The 16058-nt window shown below is 41.7% G+C and overlaps 1 protein-coding gene across 1 annotated transcript in view; it reads right to left on the bottom strand.

The window, feature by feature from the left end:
- Positions 1 to 13907, bottom strand: part of GAK (cyclin G associated kinase) — a 66822-nt gene extending 52915 nt beyond the window's left edge. The window contains exons 1-5 of the mRNA XM_048931032.1: positions 13554 to 13907; positions 7120 to 7181; positions 3279 to 3338; positions 851 to 965; positions 329 to 471 (exon numbers count right to left, since the gene is read on the bottom strand). Coding sequence (XP_048786989.1) covers positions 329 to 471; positions 851 to 965; positions 3279 to 3338; positions 7120 to 7181; positions 13554 to 13695 — 522 coding nt within the window. The 5' untranslated portion in view covers positions 13696 to 13907. The remainder of the gene's footprint in view (positions 1 to 328; positions 472 to 850; positions 966 to 3278; positions 3339 to 7119; positions 7182 to 13553) is intronic.
- Positions 13908 to 16058: the final 2151 nt, after the last annotated feature.

The following is a 16058-nucleotide window of genomic DNA, read 5'->3' as shown; positions in this document are numbered from 1 at the left end:
CTATAACTCTAGTTATTTTTTTAATCAAAAAACCACCTCTAGTTCAACTTCATTAGCAAACCATGTTGTGTGACATCTGTCATCTTATTTAGGTTGAGTACAGTAAGTACTAACACCACATACACAAGAAAAAATGCTTAAAAAGATAAAAGTATTTTGGTGAAGATCTTCATTATACAGTAATGTCAGCAACACAATCCATCTAAACACTATATGCACACACATGCACATATACATACTTTCAAGATTGCCCACTGTAGTCAATCAACAGCCTAAACACCAGCTTTACAGGCTCTTTCTGCTATTTAAAAACTCTGTATTTAAATACCTTTAAATCTCTATGGATAATAGGTGGCTTCTGTTTATGCATATGCTGCACTGCTCGGCAGGTCTGATAAAAGATCTTCAGAACTGTGTCACAGGAGATTGGCCCTTTGGGTTCCACTTTCTTTAAGAATTCCACCAGTTGTCCTGGAGAAAAATCAAACAAATTCACATAAGCACATGCAAAATACCATACATCCTGAAAGCGTGTCATGTATAGAGAAACTCTCATCAACAAAGAAGACTTAAAGTATTGAGTTGTAGACAGATATTCTGAAAGTGACAAACCCATGAAGGCTGCCAAAGAAAACGACACTCCCAGGAAATACTCTCCTGCTGTCCCTTCCATGACTAGTCTCAAATACTAAGACGTTCACAAGAACATAATGGTCCAGTTATGAAGGTGAACACTAGTTTCATCTGATTAACTTTAAGAGGGTTTTCAGAACTTCCATGCTCTGAAGTAACCTGTGAAAAACAGCTTTAAAAAACAACATGCAGTGCTAAGAAAAGAAATAATATTTACCTTTACACAATTCTGTAAGCAGAAGGAACTCTCCTTGTCCTGTGTCTGATTCTTCTTTCCCTATAGATGCAGCAGAGCAGAACTGGACAATGTTGGGGTGACCTGAAAGTTTTTTCTAGAGACAAAGTGTTCAAGGAAGAAAACTGCCAAGATAGTTTTGTATACAGCAGTTCACAGGCAACTCATTTGAAATGTTAGCTCAACCCAGATATCATTATAGCTGGACTTAAAGTACTCAGCAGAACAAGTAAATTCATGTCCAACTGCAGAAACAGACTTCAAGGCAAGCCACTAAGGTAACATGCAAGAAGTTAAAATAAAACATTTCAAAAATACCCTTGTGATTAAGGCTGCAAGGAAACTAGACTTTGTAACACATCTAAGTATTTCTTTTTCTTTTCAACAATGACTTTAAGACATCAACGCATGGGTCAGAAACACTGCTGCTCTAGCTAGCTGATCTAGAAAGACCTATTGCATCAAACCCTGCCTTTTCACAGAAAGTTGCTCCCCAGGTTATGCCTCCTGTTTATTTCAGTGGAAGTGGCAACAAAGAGCACAATAAAAATATTTCACAGAGCAAATTCTCAGCTACAAAATAATTTTTCAGAAGTCATCACATGCCAGCAATAAAAACGAGCTTGCATGCCACATTGCAAAAATCTGCACCAGTGGAGATGGCCCACTGCCAAAACAAACCACCAGCAAAGCTTCACTGCATGACATCCAGTGTTTGGTCTCCATAAACATTCAGCAAGCACTGATGAATGTCAGCAGGTACCCCTTTTTCCTCAAGAAATTCAAAGACACCACTCCATCCACATTCTCTTGTCAGACTGCCCCTCTACAGCCAGCTGTCACACAGCAATGACATCTAATGGAATATCAGAGAGGAAGTTCTACTGTCACATTGCTAACAGCCACTTCTGATGCCATGGACCCACAGCACGCAATAGGAAGCATTACTTCCAGAGCAGCCCTCATAACTTCACAATGCTTAATTCAAAGTCAGCACAATAAACTTCACTAATAAACAAAAGCTAAAAAAAAAAAAAAAAAAAAAAAAGGAATCTTAATTCAAACTACAACCTTCATCATTTTTTCACTAGTTGCTCAAAAATTTAAATTATCAGTTTTTAATGTACGATAAAGGGAAAAAAAATGTATAAGTGAGCTCAAGGGAGGTTTACACACATCATGCCCATATGGGTTGGTCCTACGTGCACTACATTAGCCAAACACTGAGAACTACACCCATATGACAAACAGTGTTTACAAGCTGCATTCACCAAATCTAGAAAAAAGAAAAAAAGATGACCTAAGAACAACAAACGTATACAACAGGACAAGACGAATTCACCATTTAGAATGAACACAAATGTTTTTAGTTCTTAATCTTTTTTTTTTTTTAAACCATGTTTCTTTTCAGATCTCTCTGCTCAGAGCTGTAGGAAGTACTTTCATTTCAGTTGTATCTCAAAGCAAGCAACTGTCAGCCCTATTAAAATATTTACACAAATGATCAAGTAAGCTGTGAAAAGACATCCAAAGCATTATAAGTTATTCCTGGAAAGATGTAATCAGAGCAGCTAGAAAACACACAGAATTAGGATATTCAGTACTTGAATGTACCCTGTTTAAGGTTTTGATAAATACTGATAACCACACAAAAACATCTGAACAGCTTAAGATCAGTGGTTTTGCTTGCTAATCCTATTGCAATTGAATACTCAGTGGTAGCCAAAAAATAGGAGCATTAATACAGTTATTCAATCACTCTTGAAACAAAGGGTCTTAGAGTAGATGCTGGGGTGTAAGTCCTGAGTTTACTTAAAGCCAAACACTGAAAGCGTTATTTTGACATTAAAACACGAGATAACATGACACATTACTAGTTGACATCGCTGAAAGTGAAAACTGTCAAACACACTGACAGTACAGCTTCTGCTTTCTGCTGCATAGAACTCTACCGAAATTCCTTTCCAGATACTTAGTACTATTTTTAAAACCAAGTGTATCGGAGGCAGAAACTATATTACACTGACAGTAAAAGCAACATTCTGAGTCATCCCCTCCCCCCCCCAAAAAAAACAACCAGTAAATCCAGTGCACATGAGAGAAGCCTCATTAAGATTTGAATACCATTTTAAATAAAGCCCTAATGAGAAGTATTATTTTCTGGTAGACAAAGTGCATGACAAAGTCTACAGCGGCTACTAAAACCACCCGCACACATTAGATTTCTGCAGTTTGAGGAACTGAGCTTGCTGGAATGTCACCACCAGGTTCATCCCAGACTGTAAACTCTTGTCTTCCTTAAATGTCAGTACTCCTAAGCAGCGTAAGGCATGGTAGAAATCTGTAGACAGTCTCTTAGAAATGTTTGATAATTAAATCAAAACATTTAAATACGTTCAGAAAAGGATACCATAAAACAAACTTCCTGAATGATAGCTTTGTTCTTTTCTTCTTCATTGGATAACAACCGCTGTCAGAAAACAGAATATTTTGAGAAAATGTATGTATTAAAACTTACAGAAAAGTAACACACTGATTTTACGTACTTTTTTTAGAACACAAAGGATCAGACAGTCAAAAAGCCTGAAGGAAATGCAACAGGACAGTAGGCAAAATATTACTGCACTGGGACAGACTACTACAAATGTAATGTTCAGTTTTCCAATCATCTGTTCTGTTAATGCCTAGAGACAAGTGAGCAGTGCTAACCTCTGCCACTTAGAAAGGAACTGCTCTGAGTTATCTGTTGTATGAAGCATTCAAGTCTCCTGGTTCCATCATTATGCACTATACAAATAAAGATCTAACTTCTGTATCAAATCTTTAAAAACAGCCTTTACCCAACTCCATCAAAACTTCTCCAAACATGTTTCTAGGTACCAGAGTAATGAGTAACAAAATCTAACATCACTACTTTTAATATTATTTTGATTTGAAATCAACATTTGAACAGGATCAATCTGAGCATTTGTTAATAGTTCCACAAAGAGAAAGTACAGTTGCCTTCTGTGTGAAGTAGACAGATTGCAAAAGGCTGTCACTGAGAAACAGCTGTGACCAGGTTGAGAACTTGTGAGCTAAAATTAGGAACCCAATCAATAAAAGACATCTAGCAGTCAAGCTCTACTACAGGCTGGTTGATCAAGTGGAGCCTACTGACAAGGCTGTTACTTCAGCTGCAAGAAGCACTGAGCTCACAGGCTCTCATCCTGATGGGGGAGTTTCAGTCTCTCAGACGTGTGCTGAGAAAACAACACTGAGCTGCAAACAATCCAGAAGACTCCCAGAATCCAATGGGAATAAATTCCTGGTCCAGGTATTGGACAGATCCACCAGAGGTGAAGCATTACTAGATCTGGTGTTCACCAGTGCAGAGGAAAACATCAAAAGAGGTTAAGGCTGAAGGCAGCCTGGGCTTCAGCAACCATGCCCTGGTCAAGTTCATGATCTTGAGGAATGCAAGCATGGCAAAGAGCAGAGTTAGGACCCTGAACTTCAGAAGAGGAAACTTCAGGCTGTTTGAGGAATTACTGGATGGGGTCTGCAGGGAAATTCTCCTTAGGGAGGATGGATTTAGAAATGGAACAGAGCTGGCAGTTGCTTAAGGTTTCTGACAGCTAACCATCTCTCAGAAAAAGAAATCAGGTAGAGGAAGTAGGAAACCAGCAAGACTGAGCAAAGACTACTGGTCAAAATGAGGAAAAAGAGGGAAATATATAGACAGTGGAAGCAGGGTGGCCTGGGAAGAACACAGCAGTGCCATCCACACATGCAGAAATGGGATAATGAAAGCCAAGGTGAGTGTGGAACCGAACTTGGTGAAGGATGTGAAAAATATCAATAATGGATTCCACAAGTACATCGGTCAGAAGAGAAAGACCAAGGACAGTGTACCCTCTCTGATAAATGACTAGAGAGAACTGGCAACAACAGACATGGAGAATGCTCAGATACTCAACCAGTTCTTTGCCTCAGACTTCACTGAGGACCAAGCTTCCCATGCCTCTCATGTACCTGAACCTCTAAGCATGGACTGGGGGAACACAATCATTGTCACTGTAAAAAAATTTCAGGCTGGCTGATGAGACTGAATGTGTCTATGTCTGTGGGGCCACATGACAATGCATCCCAGGGCTCTGAATGAACAAGAGCACATATTAAGGAATACACAAGGTGAAGAAGTGATCTGTAACAGATGACATGGTTTCACTGCAGATGATTCTGCTTGGCGGCCTTCTACAAGAGAGTAACAGTATCAATGGACAAAGGAAGAACAACTGATGCCATCACTGTGGACTTCCGCAAGACTTTTGACACAGTCCCACATACATACTCATCTCTAAGTTGGAAGAATATAGATTTGAAAGCTGGACAGAGAAGCAATTGTTGGATGGTCATAGCTTGAGGTTCATAGCCAGAGGTCAGTGGCTCCATAAGCAGGTGGAGGCCAGTGACTAGTGATGTCCATCAGGGATCTTGCTGATTCATGCTGATGCCCTGTAACATCTTTATCAGTGACGTAGATGATGGGATTGAGTGCACCCTCAGCAAGTTTGCTGATGACACCCAGCTGATTGATGCAGTCGCTAAACAGAAGGAAAGGATGCCACCCACAGGGAACCAAACAGCCTTAAGAAGCAATTCTACATGAATGCAAGGAAGTTTAACTAAGCGAAGTGCAAGGTGCTGCATCTTATTGGGGGCAGCCCCAGACATGAGTACAGACTGGAAGAAGAACAGATTGAGAGCAGCCCTGTGGGGAAGAACCTGGGAATCCGGCAGACAAAAAGCTGGACATGAGCCTGTGGCCCAGGCTCAGTCTTTCAGGCCACATCAAAAGAAGACTGGGCAGGGAAAGTGACTACACCCCTCTAGTCTGTCCTCATGAGGACCCACCTGGAGTACTGCATCAAAGACCAATGCCCTGAAAATAAAACAGATATAGAGTTACGGGAGCAGGTTCAGAGAAGGGCCACAAAGATGACCAGGGGGCTGGAGCACCACTCTTACGCAAGAGAGACTGTGGGAGACGAGCTTGTTTAGCTGGGAGAAACGAAGACTCTGGGGAGACATCATTACAGCCTTTTGAGACAGTACTTGAAGGCAGCTTATAAGCAGGAGGCATATCAACCTTTCTTATGAGAACAGTGATAACAATAGAACAAAGAATGGCTTTGCATTAAAAGAGGGGAAGTTTAGATGTTAGGAAAACTTTTTTTCCTAAAAGGGTCCTGAGAAAGTGAAACATGCTGCCCAAATAAATTGTGAACACCCCAGCCCAGAAGGCATTCAAGACCAGACTGGATAGCACCACAGGCAGCACGATCTAGTAGCTGGCATCCCTGCCTACTGGAAACTTGGAACTCTATCATCCTTAAGGCCCTTTCCAACCAAAGTCGTTCTATGGATTTCATTATATTTAAATGGGGGGCTATTTCTATATGACATTTTGAACACACAAACTGTACATGTACTGCAGTAACAAAATATGTTACTGAAGCCAAATTGCATGCTTATGGTCACAAATTTTGTTATCCTAGGATGTGGTATGAAAATGGAGCAAATTCTTCTTAGTGATGTAATGCCAACTTACTACTCTCACCTCTTATACTACTTTTTTTCCTCTTCTCCCCAAGACATCCTTTTTCTTATTTAGCTAGACCATTCCAGGCCATTTTGTAGTAATCACAAACAACTACTCTGTTTTTAAAAAAATGTATGATAATAAGGTATAGGTTAGTAAGGCTTTACTTTATTGTTCTCTCCATAATACTTGTTTATATGCTATCACATTATTCTAGGCCTTCAGAACATGAGAATCCAGATGAATGTGAGAAACATTCAGTTGAAAATTCAATGAACAGATCAAAATGTGGAGGTCTAAACCATTTTTAGTATTTTAATATGAAAATATTCTAGTATCTTCCACTAGGCAACTAGGCAAGATCCTTTCTAACTATGCAACCGAATCCTCAAAAGCAGAGCCATGAACATCTAGAATAAATTGAGATAAGCAGCACTACTACTTAATAGATCAATTCTTGTCATTGGTATTTCAGCGTAAAAATGCAAGGTCCTAAGAGCAATGATGTTTCTAAATATGGGTACACTGCAGAGCAAACAGCACTAGGTTTCATCCTGGGTTTTTCCAAATGACTTCTTCAACAGACTACGTCAAGAATCAGCAGTCATTATAAAGCATTAAGCAAAGACAGACTTTGCAAACCTGCAGTGAAGCAAATTCACTTTACCTTTAAAGCGTAATCTTTGCCACTTCCAAGATCTTGAGCTTCATAGACAAATGCAAAACCACCTGCAAGACAACAACACTAAGTCATTGTCAGCTCTCGGGTAAGCCAATTTTTTATTTGAACAGACACAACACACGGAAATAGAAGCTCTTTTGAATCTAAGAAATAAACACATTGTTTGGTACCAACAGTATATGTAAACTACATATCAGAGCTGAAATATTCTTGGCAGTACTTGCTTTCTTTTGCACGTCAAAGCCACACCAACTTGGTTACTGTCCTCTGTTTTGTCAGTCTGCATATGTAGATCTTTATTTTTTTTTAAAGCATGCATATATAAAACCAAGATTCAATTCAAATTTAAAAATTTTCACTAAACAACTGTTTGTGGGGTTTTTTTTTTTTGTTTGGTTTCTGTTAGCCTTTCCATAGGAAGGCAACCATGAAAGGAGAAAATTTCACAAGATACTTTTTAAAAGATGTGGGATCTAAATTGGTACAGTCATAGTACTGCTCATTACCTTTTCTCTGCCCATGAGGTAGATTCATACGAGGCCAGAGTTATTTGTGCGATTCAGTGAGATAAAGGCTTTTAAAGAAGAACCTCAGAAAGTGTCACATGGGAATCAGCCACTAGGTTCTCTTCTCTTACACAACACCCAGATGTCACCACCCACACATTTCCTGTTACCTTGCCACTAGCATCAACAGCAGGATCTGCATGAATGACAGGCATCTAGATATCGTGTTTTCTTTAGAGAGATTCCATATAGAACCAGCAAAAACAAAACATCCCAATAACAAATAGAAAACACAACACACTACAGAAGAGTCAGATCATCAGTGATACCTGAGATGACAGCAGCCCTTGCTAGAGTCAGTCCTGCCATACACCACTCATGTTTGTACTGCGTTTACCATTTCCTTCAATTCATTTTCTAACAGCAGTTTTGCTGCATTCTGTAGTAGTAGTGTCAGCATTCCTAATGCCCCCAGTACGAGTGTTCTGGTTAACAATTACAAACACGCACCTCCATATGGGTGCAGGGGATAAAGCACACCATCTGTATACCACAGATGGAAGTACACAACACCACAGAGAGTATTCTTCAGACAGCTATCTGAAACAATATTGCTCCTTTTTGAATAGGAACATTTGCAAGAAAACCACAATTCTGCATGGCACTGATCAGCTGTAACTATCAATAACAGACTTCACAGCACTGGCAAAGCAAGCAAGATAACCTGGTCATCCTCGGAATGAAACTCAAGTGTTGAGAAGCCACAACTTTTGATTAGGCTTCCTAATCAAATCCCTTCTCATGCTTGAGAGGTAAGACCCATGTTCAAAGACCAAAGCTCCAAGTGAGCTGCAAGCACCAGTAACAATCAGTGCACACATGAGCACCAGTCACCATGCCCTAGCAGCATGGCCTCCATGCCCTTGTTCTATTCACAACCCACAGACCTCTTATACGGAAGTACCATTAGCCCTACAGAACTTAGTTTTTACACACATACTTTAGCATTTTTCTGGTTTTATTCTATTAACTCCAGAAATTCAATGCTGAAAAACAGATATTTTAGATTACTAAGTTGGGATACACTTATCTTCAGCATGGTAAGTCAAAGTATTTTAAAAAAAGACACCAAAACACTGATAGAGGACTATTTTGTATATGATTTATCTCACAGAAGAAAAAGACTCTAATTTACTTAAAGATTAATTTTCCTGTACTGTGATCTCTGCTCCAGAAAAATTTCAAGATGAAAAAGAACACTTTGATAATTTATTATTTAACCCATAAAACAAGACAGCAGTTCTCAAGTTAACATTTCACTGCTAATGAAATACTCCTAGGAAGATTTTATTATGCACTGAGAGGCAGTTGGAATTACTAGTGAATTTGCCAATTGATCTTTAACACACTGTGAGAGCCCTTAGAAGCACTGCCTAATTACTTAACATAAAACTTGCAGAAATTTATTGGTACAAACTTAGGAGACACTGAAAAATATCAGTTTACGTTTAGTGCATCAACTCAAGCTTCTGCTTACTGCTAGAAAGCAACTTGAAGTTCTCTACACTTGATAAATTTTTACTTCGTCAACAAAATAGGAAATAATTTATGAACTCTTGTAACTGTTTCTGCTACCCCATCACACTCACCACAAACTGCTTTTACAAAATAAACTCACTAGAAATACTGAAGGAATAAGATATATTTAAACAGTGCATAATTTTTAAGTACATAAGCAGTTTTGTCAACATCTTACATTAACTATTAAATTGTCATCCCATCTTTCAGATACACGCTCTAAAAAGTAAAGGTATTTTATTACGTACTCATTCAGCACAGAGCAAGCGTGCCTCTCCCCCTTCAGTTATAATGAATAATACTAATACAATACTGAAGCCAATTTAATTTACCCTCTCCTTGCAGTAGCATTCCTGGACAGAATAAAGGAATGACACCAAAACAAGTTCCTGTAATTCACTGATGGTCTGACATTGACAGTTTCTCAATTAATATTTTGACAGCTCAGTGAGCAGGTTTTATTATTCCTACAGGACAGGTGGAGACAACAAAATTTCCCTATTCATCACCATTGAATGTCACTGTTAACAAGCAAACAAGCATAAGGCTTATTGTAAGTGATTCTTTGTCCTAGACAGGGAAAATGGACAGCCAGCAAAACCCAGCATTTAGAAAACAAACTTGCAGTGTTACTACACAAATACGCCAACTTTCAGGACTGAGAAATAAGACACTAATTTCTGAGGACTACCGTTCAGCCTGCTCCAATCACCTATTCCCAACCACTCTTACAAGGTCAAATATGCAGGTGTATCGATAGCTGAACCAGCCACAACAGCCTGAGTTCCTCAGCTATCTCGTACAGAATGATACAGGAAGTTAAGCATTCCTGAACAAAGGAGAAGGACACTTAACACAGTAAAACTCAAAGACAACAGAAAGCATCAGAAGACATCTGCCACATGTAATTGGACTACATGCATCCAGACTGCCTGGTAAGAACAGATGCTCATGCAGTGACACAAACAAGTACAAAATACTGAGACTGGTGAGTGATGCGTGGGCATATGAAAGATGTAGCCCACATGAAAGCAAATAAGATACTACCATATTAGTCAAAGTAACCAACTAGCCATGTAATCAATATTTAGTTAAGTAGAATTTCATGGCAGTATGAGACTTAACTGGCAGACCCCAAAGAACCATAACAAGCACTGAAACCAGAACCACATGAAGGGCAAGAAGAGAGTAAACGTAAAGGCACTGACTCACTTCCTCTAAAATTACTTAGCCACAATTAACTATTGAAATGTTGAAGTAGAAAACATAGAGGCTAACCAGTTCCTTCAAGTTAGTTTACTATTAAAAGCAAATGTCTGATCTGAGAGATGCCATGAAGGAAAACATGGGGGAAGAAGCAGAAGAGAGCAAAGGTGATTCCGAACAAGAGAAGATCGGTAGCTGAAATGAAATAAGGAGCATCTCAAGTACACAGTGTGGAGCTAGTAACAGCGATGGAAATTTATAAAGATTATTTTTATTTATGAAGATTATTAACTTTAATATAGATTGTGAAATAAATCACCAATCTGCTACTAACCTAAGGATTGAAGAAAGTCTTCTGCTCTGGATCATTTTAACAGGGAGGATGACAAAGATACCGACTGACCTACCTCCCTCAAGGTGAAAATCATGGTGTGGTTGAAGTAAGAGCAAGTGGAGATTCCAAACCTAGTCACAGAAACAGCCTGGACAATGTCACAGGAGACACTGAGTTTGAGCAGAAAATGGATAGGCTCATAGATGCAAAGCAGAAGCTTCAACTCACCAGCCAGCGAGGCAGTGGCACAGGCTGCCCAGAGAAGCCGTGGCAGCACATACCATGGGCTCAGACACACTCCTGCTGCGGCATTTCTGCATAACAGTGAGGGAAGCACACTTACGTGAACTGTATAACTAGTGTCTTGGTTTACAGTGTGGGCGCACATACATTTACACCAGCGCAGACAGACAGCACAATACTGAGCTGGAAAGAGCTGCAAGGTGCAAGAACAGCCAAATTAACCCCTGCCACATTGTATTCCATAATGCTAACCCACAGGCTCCACTCACACCAACTAAAAGCAAAGGAAATTGTACTGCCTTACAGAAAAGGTCATCTCCACACATCTCCTATCCAGATACATTTCAGTGCAGATTTGAAATGTAAATTCTGAAAGCCCCACTTGAATTTCCGCTGTGGAATCTGCCATGAAAACTCATTTAAAAGAAAAAGACTTTCAATGTGTTTAGCACTGGAGGGGCTGCTCTTAAGCCACAGATATGCATTTCTGAGAAATCATCAAGCCCACGGCTCAGTGTGAGTTGAAAAGTTCAGTTTCTGCAACAAATCATACTAAATCCAATACACAAACATTCCTGATCTAACTCTAAAAACAGCAGAAGAGAATGGAACATTTAGTCCACCACATGTAAGTTTCCTACTGAAAAATCGCTGAGTTTTTTTTGTGCATGATGGTTTTTCTTCCTTTGTTTTTATGTTGGTTACTGCCAGTTGTTTGTTTTGAGAAAGTGATTAACAAAGCAAGACTCTTGCAACAGCTGACACACACAAATTGTCCCCAGAAGACTTCCAGGTGTCAGCACAAGTTCACTACTGCAATCTGCAGTTGCATGAATACTGAATATACCAAAAGATTGTTTTAGCACCGTTGTGTTGGGTAGAAAGTCTTACCTCTTAGCACACACAAGCTGTTAAGAGTGGTTTCAGTCAGTGAAAGGGAAAGTAAAACCTTTAATACCAAGGCAAACAAGGAACACCAGAAACTGGCGACAACGCATGTTATGAGGGTTAGATTTAAAGCACATCTCTATATGCTTGAAATCATCTAACCGGCATCTCTACTCCAACATTTTAGAAGGTGAGCTGCTGCTCAAGTATGAAATACTTGCTTCAGAACCAAGAATTAAATATTTCTCTTGACAGTACCTGCCTGGCCAGCTTTTCCTTTGCTGTTCCTTTGCTCAATCCTAAAAAAAACAGCAACATAATGGGCAAAGTTCATGAATTATGTATAAATAATAACAAATTTCCCATTTTTCATCTCAAGACAAGCCTCCAACGTTCCTTTTGGTTGAAGACAAAAAAAATTCCTCTGAAAATAAGCATATGATCCTAATTTCTACTAAAATCTAATTAGCGCGCGCGCACACACACCAAACACTGTCTCTATCTCAGAATAGGCTACCAAGCAGTATGCTACAATGTCTATCCAAAAATTTCCACTGAAAGTGAAAATTGACCCAAAGAAGCCCAGTGCGGGGTAGTTGTGTCTGCAGACTTTCTTGTACTTCTACTCCCTTCTTGTTGGCAAAACCTTGAGACTGCTGATACATCTGCATTCAAGGAAATTCCAAGCCTTCCACTTTTGACTGCAGAAATTCTCTTTCAGAAGTTACATGCTTTCATTTCCTCCCTGACCACAGGGTCCTAAGCGATGTGTCCTGCATTCCGCGTAGCAAAGATTACCAAAACCTCACATTTCACAATGCAATAACACAATGGTCTTTGAGGCCAGCCAGCTGGTCAGAAATCACTAATGCAGTTTTACAAGCTTATGGAATCATCAAGGTTGGAAAAGACCTCCAAGATTACCTAGTCCAGCTGTCCACATCGTTGGCCACCACACCATATCCCTACGGATCATTCAGGGGGAAGCTCTTTACTATGTGAGTAGTGAGGTGCTGGAATAGCCTGCTCAGAGAGGCTGTGGATGCCCCATCCCCGTAAGTGTTCACTGCCAGGTTGGATGGGGCCTCGGGCCGCCTGGTGGCCCTGCTGGTGTCAGGGCGGTTTGAGATTCCTGATCTTTGAGGTCGCTTCCAACCCGGGCCATTCTGTGATCACAACTGTGTGATTCCTGAACAACTCCACAGATAATGACTCCACCACCCCCACTGGGCAACCACATCACCCCTGCCAGGGTTAGGTAGGGTGGCAATCAAGGAAAGGATCTGCACCGGAGGGTGGTGGGCATGGAACGGGCTGCACAGGGCAGCGGGCACAGCCCCGAGTTGCTGGTGCTCAGGGGGCATTTGGACACCGTTCATAGGGTTGGATTCTGGGGGGGTACAGTGCGGAGTCGACAGTGCTGATCCCCGTGCGTCCTTCCCAGCTCAGGTCCTGCGCTTTCACTCCAGTACCGTGACAAGGCGCTGGCTCCACAAGGCACGAGGAAACGATGGCATCGGCAGCCCCCGCCCCAGCCAGCCGCTGCCGAGCACCGCCCGCCCGCGGCTGGCCCCGCAGCTGGGGGCAGCGGCCCGCGGGAAGGCCTCCCGCAGCGCAGCGCAGCGCGGCCCCGCCCGGCCGCCGCCATCGCGTCCCAGGCTTACCCTCCGCGATGATCCGCCTGATGCGCAGCTTCATCTCGCCCATCTCCACCGTCTGCCCTACGAAGTCGTTCTGATCGCGGCTGGCGGCCCCCAGGGTGCCGGGGCCCGCCAGGAAGTCCAGGGCGGACTGGAGAAGCGACATGGCTCCGCCTGGCTTCGGCCCGCGCTGCCCGGGCGGCACCGGAGGAGAAGGAGTAGGGAGGAGAGAGGTGGGTGCGGGGGGCTCCGCCGAGCTACCGACCGCGGCGTGGGACGGCCTCCTCAGCCACCGTACCCTCAGCTCCGGTCTGCTTCCGGGAACGCTACGTCACTTTTGACCTCACGCCGCCACCTCCCTCCTGCCGCCCCTCGGCCCGGCGCGCCGTGCGGTCGGACACGCCCTCTCTCTGGAAGCCGCGCCCCTTCTGTAAAAGCCACGCCCCCCCCGGTGAAGATCGCTTTGCCGCCCTTTGCGGCGGTTGGGTTTGAGGTCCGTGCAGTGAGACTGCTTGCTAGTGGGAGGAGCGCTGGAAGCCACAATGTCTCCTCCGAAAGTCCTGTCCTCACTTCCTGTCTGCTGCCTTCAATAGTTACCGCTGATGCAGTCACAGTCGTCATCAAGTTCCTTGGGGGCTCAGATAGCTGTGCTGGTTCTGTCCCGTGTTGATGATGAGTAATAAAGTGGTATTTCTCAGTCAGCCTCCACAAACTGATGACTTGCTGTTCTTCACGTAGGAATCATAGAACCATAGAGCAGCCCAAGTTGGAAGGAACCCATAACAACCACTGTTTGCAGCCCCTGGCTCCGCACAGCGCCACCCAAAACTCAAACCCTACATCTGAGAGCAGTGCCCAAATGCGCCTTGAATTCACCGAGCTCAGGGCCGCAGCCACTGCCTTGTGCAGTCCGTTCCATGCCCACCACCCGCCGGTGCAGACCCTTTCCCTGACCCCCACCCGACTTTCCCTGATGTAGTTCCGTGCCTTTAATTTGCACTTAGGGTAAAGTACAGCTGCATGGCTGTAATGCTGTGCTTCCTTCACTGAGCTGTAATGCCTTAGTAATCAAGAAGTGTGGTCTTAAGCAGTAGCAGATGTGCAGTGAGATTGCAATGTTTTTTATCTTTTACTAAAGAAAAAATAATGTTTATTAAAGTTGGATTATATGGAGAATTTCCTTCTATTTGTAACAGAAGTCAGCTGCTGTTTTTGATTCGACCTCTAGGTAAACAATGTCTTTTACTGTTATAAGCCATACCACTATCAGCACTTCGAGAACAGCAGACTCTGTATTGACATCAGGAGCATCCTACCTTCAGTCTGTTTTTGTTTTTTACTTCTTCAGATTTGTTTTTCAGGCAAAGGCTAGAATTATTTGAGACTAGCAGACACTGTTAGATAGGCTTACTACACCATGCCGTTCAACACATTTTGCCCTTGTCCTAACTTAACCTGCGCATTCCTCTTTTAAGAATCATTCACATAAGGCCCCCACTGGAAAAGGAACAGGATCTTTGTGAGGAACCAGAGATTCAATTCTTCTGCACATAAAGGTTTGGATTTTGTTAGCATCTTTCTGATTCCCAGAAGAAGAACTGCATCAGAAGGGGAACATGAAACAGCTGGAGTTTAGACTTTAGCTTAAATGAACATTGAGACTTCTTCCTTATCTTCAGTAACAGACTGAATGACCCAGGCTACAGTGACCTCCTTTCTTTTTTCTTCTTCTGCCAACTCTCTCTAACAGTTCCTGATGGATTCTCAACTAAGTGTCATGTTTGTTCACCCCAGCACAAAAGACACAGCTCAAAAACTTGAAGAAACCACTGGCAAAACAGCAGACGTATTTCTTTCAGCAGCAGTACAGGCTCATGCCTGTTTGAAATACCCTTAGAATCTTGCCTAAGTCTTGGTTCCCTGTCAGTATGTATGTGCATCTTTGAAGTATAAAAAATAGCAAATTGATTTTATTTAAACTTTCATTTTGTACTACATCATCTAGAAAAGTAATTTAATGTGGCTATTGAGAAAGGATCTTAGCACAAGAAGTAAACAACTCGAAATTTCAGTGAGAAAATTGCATGCAAATAGACACCAAGCATGACATCTACATTACATGACAGATTCCATTGGGAATTTGTTATAAGAAAGATTGCAGGAAAGTAATCATTTTGCAAGTAAAGGAATTATAAGGAAAAAAAAAAAAAAAAAGTAGGATAAGAAGCAAGAATGCTACACTTGGAAAAGTCAGGATAGATTTCACATCCCCAGCTACTACAGATATGCTAAGAGAGGTTTGTCTTAGGTAAGGTTTTCCTGGACAAAAGTTGGAAAGAATGACAGTGTAATATCTCACTTCCCATCTTTATTTAGATGAGTTGACAAGCAGACTGCGAAGTAGGACAGGGTTTGGAATATCTGCAACTGTTTCAAAAAATCTCTGCAGTAATGAAGCTTTTTTTTTTTTTTTTTTTTTTTTTTTTGGTATAATGTGTAATACTTCAATTTTAACAGTACTTGGCCAAA

The sequence above is a fragment of the Lagopus muta genome, chromosome Z (assembly GCF_023343835.1).
Source record: "Lagopus muta isolate bLagMut1 chromosome Z, bLagMut1 primary, whole genome shotgun sequence".
Taxonomy (NCBI): domain Eukaryota; kingdom Metazoa; phylum Chordata; class Aves; order Galliformes; family Phasianidae; genus Lagopus; species Lagopus muta.
Note: the sequence above shows the minus strand (reverse complement) of the source record. Positions and strands in the feature narration are given on the sequence as shown.